General features: G+C 42.9%; 1 protein-coding gene across 1 annotated transcript; it reads right to left on the reverse strand.

Annotated features, from left to right (window-relative positions):
• Positions 1 to 1,336: 1,336 nt before the first annotated feature.
• Positions 1,337 to 8,294, reverse strand: UPK3A (uroplakin 3A; the record flags this gene model as incomplete). Its single annotated transcript, XM_082308994.1, has 6 exons — positions 1,337 to 1,421; positions 2,273 to 2,405; positions 2,887 to 2,969; positions 4,202 to 4,481; positions 7,249 to 7,404; positions 8,240 to 8,294. The coding sequence occupies 6 exons, from the start codon at positions 8,292 to 8,294 to the stop codon at positions 1,337 to 1,339; spliced, it is 792 nt and encodes a 263-aa protein (XP_082165120.1).
• Positions 8,295 to 8,524: the final 230 nt, after the last annotated feature.

An 8,524-nucleotide genomic window follows, 5' to 3' on the forward strand; every position in this document is an offset into this window, starting at 1 on the left:
AATATTCTGCTAAAAGTGTGACATCCATTTTCTCTTCCCAAATATTGTGCGCTGTTTATGTAAAGAAGGGACTGGGAATCTTATCCTGGAAAGAACCAGGGTTATTGCAAGATGACTAACATAATGAGGTCCTTATCAATTAGATATGAAAAAACACCATATCACCCTCTGATCAGAGTTTATTTATTTATAATCTGAGACAGTTTAACAAATTTACTGATAAACTAGGAAAACATCAATAATCACCAGTGACAGCTCTGTGCTTATAGCAAGTAAGTGCTTGCTACAACAGGACAGTTGCTTCTACATACTCAAGAGGTATGAGGTAGGGCTTTGAAGCTGGATCTTCCTCAAGTCTTTTGAAGAGACAAAACTGTATATGGAAGTTGGCATCAGTGGAAAAAAGCAGTACATAACTCAAACCTGAGGCAGAGATTTATTTCTAGTCACTAACAGAGATCATGAAATGAAGGAAGAGAATTAGCTCAAAAAACCCCACCAGTCCAGATAGTAAGATGTGAAGAGTGCTGGCTTGCAGCTGCCTAAGGTAAAGGTCAGGAATGAGGCTAAGCCTGACAACAGTGAATATACTCATGTGTCTCACTAAAGCAGTATCTCCCCTTCAGTAGCCCACCAACAAATTACATGGAGCTCTGAAAGAACAGACCTTCTTTGAAGAAATTTTGTTAGCTTTCATCCCTGGAAAGCTGTTTGAGGGCATTTAAGTATTTGAGATCAGAATTACTCTGCTACATACAGGGCAATTGGAACTTGCTTGCTTTCTTTTAGGGAAGGAGAGGAAAAAAGGGAAGTCTTATGACACAAATAGTCACTGAAATCCTGAGGAAGCAGCAGTAGCTCCCTGTTGTCTACCTTTTAATCCCTAGTTTTCTCTAAGAACATCTTTTTCTAAAACAGCCTGGTTTTCTTTATTCCTCATCAGTTACTATAGGGAAAGGTTGAGACATCATGTTCATCTGATCACGAGAAGCAGACGAGAAGTCTGCAGCAATGCTTACTCCAGATGAGACGTATGTGCTAGACAACCTCTGATCACACCACTGAAGTTGAAGGATCTTGTGAAGATTCTTTCTTCGGTCCAGGAATTTGATATGCGCTATACAAGGCAATTAACTAAATCAAATCTCATTAGGACAAGACAAGATATCACGTACTGCAAGACTTCAAAAACATTGTCCTTATTTCAGCTATGCTGTTCATCTTCAGTTGCCTGGTTGCTTGTTTTGGACTGGTGTTGAGTAGAAGAGAGAGTCCCATAGGTCTAGCACACATAGCAATTCAGTTGCATTTCCAACCTTGGCTTGAATCAGGTTGTTCACTCAGAGCTTAACTGTGGTCTCGGTTCACTTTGTTGAATAGTTTGAGACATGCACCTTGTCTTTGCAGAATTGTCTGATCCCCTGGTGGGCAAGTGAGAGGGTTATTAAGTTCCAGTAGAGACTGAGTGGACCTTACTGTCACAATATTTTGCAAAGGCAGATTGCTACTTAAACCATTTAGTATCAGAGAAGCCCATAGATTTTTTTAAAATAATCATTTGCAGTGCAGTTTTTGCTTTCCGCATCTTTAATCCAGGAGAGCCTGGCAGAGCTGACTGAATACAGAACACTTGCATCATTTTCAAGTGAATGAAAGAAGTGGGTGGCAGCAGCCCTGATACCCATGATTTCTAAAATGTAGTTCATTCCCTCCAAAAGTTCAATTTAGGAATCAATCAGGCCTTACTGATTTCCCGGGGCAGGGAGCATAGAAGACTAGGAAACATGCATAGACTAGTTGAGCTCCAGCAAAGCCTCACTTATTAATTGAAAGGGATAACTTATTTCTCCTGGGGAGGAGGCAAATAAATTAAAATCAAGGCATTAATTAGGACATTATGTAATCTTCACAAACGCCTGCACTCCTTAAGACTGTTTCCAAACTCCTGAATAGGTGGAAAGCTGCAATACATAAGAAAGAATATACAAGCTTTAAGTATGTGCAACTCTGCTGATTTTTTTCCAGTAGTCCTTACTAAAGTCTGGCAGCTAGTAAGCTTAAGGCTGTGTAATAATTACAAGAGCTGCTGATCTTAGGGAAGATTATGATAAAGTAGTCTTTTCCCGTTACCAGCTTCAAAATTTGGAGGACACTGTGTGGTCTGTCATCTCAAACAAGACCAGCAACAGTGGTGTGGAGCCATAGGGAAGAAGGCTGATGACTGAGGGTTTAGGTACTCTTACTGGAAGTTGTAAGCTGTAGCAGTACTTACATGACAGCAGAGGACACAGAAGCAAGAAAGCCAGCAAGCAGAAGGAACACAAGAACACTTAGGATCGATGTAATGACAATCATGTCTCCACTCCTTCGACCAGGCCAGGTGTCAATTTTCAAGGGAAGTTTAACTAGAAAAGCATGGAAAGAATGTTCCTATGATCTATTTTTGACCATGAACACCCACACCAAATAGGAGAAAGCTGGTGATTTAGGAGAGGCAAACTGATTTTGTCCATACCTGAAGTCTTAGATGATTTATGGGAAACAGGTTTAAGACTCAGTGTCAGCATTTAGAGTTTATAAGCTTTCCTCAGCAGGTTAGCTGGTATGACAAGTATCTGTATTACTAAGAAATGTCAACAGCACCAGAAACCACGACATGCATCAAATCTGAAACCGCATGTAAAAACTTTATCTTTACTAAAAGAATTGTTTTGAAGTACACAAAAGACGTAGAGAATTATTCCATATTTAAGTCTGCTACTCCAATATTGAAAGGCTGACAAAATTGTTAAAACTGTAGGAAAGGACTAGGTGTTGCTTATAGAGCAAAAGTGTCCTAAGGCAAGCACAGCTACTCAGAAGAGCTGAGCAAAGCCACAGACTTACCTCTTCTGGTTTTGATTGGATCAGACCAGAGAGTTTGGCCTTTCATGATACCTTCAGTGGTATCTAGCAACACATATTTAAACCTGTGGGGGAAAAAGTGTTAAATTAGCTATTTAAGATTTGAGCTTCCTTACTAGCATTTTTAAGCTCCTGGATTAGCTGGTCAGACTTCAGGTTTTGTCAAAGCATTAGATGGAGACAGTCAAAGGTAACTGACTATTTCCAGAGACCTTATAAAGAACAAATAGAATTGATCATGGAAAAGCATTCTGTGCTATGTCATGCAGAGTTTGCGCTTCGTTCCTGTGAGCCTTGGCAGATGATGGGTTTCCAACAACAGTTTTTCCCAGCTTGCTATTCCCTGTTGTAAAGAGCCTCATTAATTTAGGACAGCAAGTGGTTTTGATTTCCATCTGGAAGTCGAAGATTTTGTCCAGCAATAGAGATCTTTGGCACTTCCCCTGCTAGAGTATTGAAGAGATAGGCCAACATCAGATTTAGCAAAGAAATTAAGTTTCCATTCCACAATAGTTTGAGTATTCAGAAATGTCCTGAAGAGACAGAAGAGGCAAGACAGTTTTTGCAAAACTAAGAGCCCATAGTATTTTGTTTCAGAAGCATATTAGGTCTCCACAGCAGATATGGCTCCATGTGACTGCAATTTTTGCTATGGCTTTTAAATATCTGGCAATAGCAAAACAAGTGTTTCGGGTAACAGCTGTCAGGGTGCCTGAGTTTCCCAGATGGCCAGCTTCCCCAGACAACAGGGGTCAAACAAGCCTGCAAGCCACCTGGCCCTCACTATGAAGTCTCCAGTAACATTAGGGGCTTCCTGGAGCTGGAGACCAAGGAGAACAAGGAGAACTTTGGCTCCCCAGAATCCCAACAAAACAAAGCAAGCAGAGCCAGATCCGCATCTGCAATTTGGCAAATCATCTAACACAAAATACATGGTGAATAATCTCAACATAATTTTCCAGTCAAAATTCTTTTCTACCAGCAGTTTCTAATCAGATGCTGTCACCATATTACCTACTCCAACATAGGTATAGATCCAGCAGTTTGCACATGAATTTTCCTACTGATCCATGAAATTAGCCTGATAGAACTCACCACTGCTAGGGCACTGTAGAGCACCATCTGCGGGGTGCTAGACCAAAGCCGAGCCATCTTCCTAACTACCCTTGCAATAGAACATTTCAGTTAGGGACTGGTAATTCACATCCTGCCATTACAAAGGAACATCACAGACTCAATGTTGCTTCCTATTGTGTTTTAAGAGCAGCAATCACCTTGTAAGAAATAAGAATTATACCTGTATGTTGTGTCTGGTGCAAGAGGTGGGTTACAAACACCTAGGAAGTTTGGGTCGTACAAACAAGTCCCATCATCCCCGACTCTGAAGAGGTATCGTTTCAGGACATCAGAAACTTTGTTGACATCTCCTACATCAGCAAGTTTGGGAGGCGATGCACAATTGGGTACCTTGAATAAGGCAGCCTTGTAAGGTCCAAGCTGCCCCCCACTTGTTTGTTGGAAGGTGCTGTCGAGTGGTTTGCTGCTGTTGTTGGTCACCAGGGAGCTTATTGCACTTGCTGCAGGAGAGAGGTGTTTTAACAAGGCTGTTAGAACTAGTTCAGCCCTTTCCATTCACCCTGTATTTACTTGGCAACTTGCTCTTTTACCGCAAAGCACTCGAAAGGGAAACTAAAAACCTGCCACCAGTTTGGCTGTGTAGTGATCCTGCTCCTTCCTCCTTATTTGTTGATGAAGCTCTTTACCCTTGTCCCTCAGAAACTGTGAAGGATCCACAGCATATCTCAGAGCAATACTTTTTAGTAACCACCCTCCCAAAATTCCTCTTTTCTAAGGAGAATCTAGTGAAGTAGGGAGGAGGGTGGCAAAGGCAGCTCTTCCCTAATGCCACACATGGCTCCAATAAACATCCAGTAAATCCTGCTATTTCAGGTTTGATACTACAACTAAGGCAGAGTTCCTGTAGAGTCACACTCCAATAAACATCCAGTAAATCCTGCTATTTCAGGTTTGATACTACAACTAAGGCAGAGTTCCTGTAGAGTCACAACTCTCCCATCTCCTGGAGCAGAAACCCTTAGACCTCTGGTCATGCCGCAGCTGGACCTCCCAGAACCGCACAGTATGCAGACCAGTGTGTAGGGGCTGCATGAACAGATGCAGTATCTACTTTTCTGGCCAGCCAGGCATGTCACTGCTTCCAGACAGCATGCCTCAGAAAGTCTAAAAGTCGTCACAGCTTCAAGCAAAGTGTGACTCTGTGCCCAGCCCTACAGCATAGTTTGGAAGCTCAGTTGCAGCTCTCACACCTTTCCTGCTGCAAAGCCAAGGCACAAGTCCCAAGAGATGCTTCCAAGTTCTGCAACTGCGGGTTAAATTTTTTTTGGGACCCCCCTCCAACTGTTCAGTGCTGTCAGCAGCGAAGGAATGCCAGTTTTTCCAAAACTGTGGTGCATTGTGAACTACTCCAGTTTGGAAGCATTCTGCTGTGCTCCTGCAGCAGAGTTCTTGCAACTGCGTGGTCATGAGAAGTTTTTAGCTATGATCCAATGCAAAATTAAACTTGTTTTAAATAGGAAAAGTTTCTAACACAGGTTAGAAATACAACTTAAGGGTCAGTGCTCAAGTTAGTCGAGGTCTGACACCCCCCTCTTCAATGGGAGCCAATAACATGAAAGCAAATACTAGCTAAGACATGCTCTATTCTTAGGCTTGCTTCCCCAGATTACAATACTTCTCACAGCTAGGTCTTCCTGCTCTCCCAGTCTCCACTCCAGCCTGGCCCTGGTGAGCAAGTAAGAGCTGATGCCTAAGCAAGTTCATTTTGTGGGCTTTTTGGGGTTTTGTTTTGGTTTTTTGTTTGTTTGTTTTGTTAGGTTTTGTTTGTTTATTTTTTTTAAACTTTACTAGGTAGATCAAGTCTGATAGCAACATTAATAAGAATTGAGCTAAAAGTTACATTACTCCTTCAGAAATTTGCTAGATCCTCAGCTTTGCAGTATGCTGACACATTTCCTTACCAGCAGAGCTGAACATAAGGTGTTAAGAAAATTAAGTTCTCTTAAATTTTCCTTTTCCCTGCTCCAGGAGGCATCCAAGGGTGAGCCAATGTGCTTCTCTGCAGACCAGAGACAAATCCAAACAAAATTCCTCCCAGTCTGCCAAGTAACATGTTTGCATCTGCTTGCCTTAAAAGCAGCAGAAGAGATTTTGCCGTATATAACCCCTTTTGTAGAGATTCACCCATCTGTGCAGTAAGCTTCTGCCACAGAATCTGCAGAAGATGGGGTGGTTGATGTAATTTCTAACACAGAAATCAGTACCCTTTTATATAATTATAATGCACTTATAGTCTCTTTCAGACATATAAAGATGTGCACTTCAGTCAATGGACATGTCTCAGAAGGCCGTGCATTCGCAATTGTCTATGTTAGCTGTATGGGATGGTGTCTCTGGTTACGCCTTCTACCCCTCCAAGACCTCCTCCTCCTTCCACCTTGTCCAAAGTGGCAACACTCAGCAGTGGAAGTTTTAGACTATTTTGTCCATTGGCCAATTTCTCTACTGCCTCACTCAAGATCTCTTCTCTGTGCCTCTTAGAAAAGGAGGCTGCATAAAGCCTGCAGGGGAGAAGGCATGATATAAGGAGGTCATTTATTTCTGTGAGCTCTCGGAGTGGCTCTAGCTGGCATTCAAAACAGTCTGCCAGAGCAGCAGGGAACAAAGGCGGCAGTTCTTGGTCACTGCCAGCAATGTTTCCTTGCCAAGCAGTTATGAAATTCATTTTATGAATGAACCCATGGGCCAGACATCTTTGACCACAAGTCTAGCATGACTTGCCTTTGTCTACAATAAAAAAACCAAACGTAGTCCTTGCAAGGGCTGGCTACCCTAATTATGAAGCAAACAGCAGCAGTTACCCAGTTTTCTCTCAGCAGGTTTACTTAGGGGAATGCAGGCTTTTATACAAGGCATTCATGTTTAGACAAAGATAAGGTATTGGACCGTGGACCACTTGGTTTCAAGTTAGCAAGATCTGGGCAAACATTTATAGCTGACAGTGCTGATAGCAGAGTCGGCTAGCACAGTACGAACACTTGCTATTGTTAATCAGCCCCATTGAAATGCTACTGTTATTCATATTATATTTTATAATAATACCCTGGAGGAAACTGCAACCAGAGGCTCAGCTTGTACATAGCTTACAGCTACAGATTTTTTCTCTTTTTCCCCATTCAGACCCACTCCCATCAAATTGTGAAGAGTTGCGTGAAACGGCCACATCATGTAGTTACGTTCCAGAGAGGCACAATGCTGGATACTCACCTGATTCCTTCATTGCATATAAGTAGATGATGTAAGATTTATTTGGAGACAGTGAGCTGTCAAACATACAGAAAGGTTTTTCTAGGGCAACTGTAGTGAGAGTGGGATTGTTGGTAGCAAGCTGAGAGGCTGCAAGCTGAGGCTTCAGGCTTTGATCTAGAAGAGAAAGTTACCAAAAAAGCATATAAAAAAAAAAATCTTTCTCTTCTTCCCCTGCAAGCTCTGACTCAAAAGGGAAGATGTGGCAGTGCTATCAAACATTAAAACATAAAAGGGGGATATGAACTGCAGCTGAGCAGGAAACAGCCTACCTGCGCTGTGAAAGTTTGAGAGTTAGGGGGTTTGCTTTGATGCAAAATGGGGAACACAAGGATTTGGGGAGGGAGGTAAGAGATGTTGCTCCTCAAACATACTGGAGACATCAGGTCAGAAGGACAAAGGCAAAGCCTCATTATAGAAGAGACTTGAACCTCTGTCTTTAGGGTCCCACGTACAGCCTCCCCCCTCCAGTGGGGGCACCAGAAGCAGCACAGTCAGTTCTTGAATCCTTCAGCAGCAAGGAGTCTTAATAAGGTTTTTAAAACCAGGCTTGTTGACATACAGAGTGAAAGATTTAGCAGAGAGGAAAGCTGTCTGTGAGAGACCCTGGAGAGAGCAAGTGGTATTAGAATAAAGTTTATATCAGAGACTTCCTCCCTTCCCACACAAGCTCATCCCATCTCCAGTCTCCTGGGGAAGATTAATTAAGAACTAAGAGAGAGATTCAGTGGCTCCTCCTCCTTCCCAGCCTAGCTGCAGTAGAGATGCTTTAACAATCTTCCAGCAGAATACATGTTTGAAGCCCTAAACTCCCTTCCCAATACAGATCCTAGAGCAGAAAGTTGACACCCAAGACAAAAAAAAAAAAAGTAAGAGAAACAGAAGGGGAAGAGATACAGAGAGAGAAGCAATAAAAAAGGAGGAGAAGAGCCTGCCAACAGATGCCTCTTACCTGCACACAGCTGTCCCAAGCAGCAAAAGGTTAATACAACCCAACGGCTGCACATGCTTGAGCCCTCCAGAAACCTGCCACAAAAGGAAAAACAATGCTGGGAGGCAGCCCTCACTGAAGAGCTCCCACATCCACTCCCTCCCTGAAGTCAACCACACCTGCTCCTTTCCACAAGGTCCCTGTGGTTAGGAATTGCCCACCCCCTCAGCACCTCCCTATATCCTTATTGCCCCTCCTGCTCAGGTGTTGCCCCCCCCCCCCCCCAGTATCTGCTCCCAGTTGAGG

The sequence above is a fragment of the Platalea leucorodia genome (assembly GCF_965183815.1).
Source record: "Platalea leucorodia genome assembly, chromosome: 4".
Lineage (NCBI taxonomy): Eukaryota > Metazoa > Chordata > Aves > Pelecaniformes > Threskiornithidae > Platalea > Platalea leucorodia.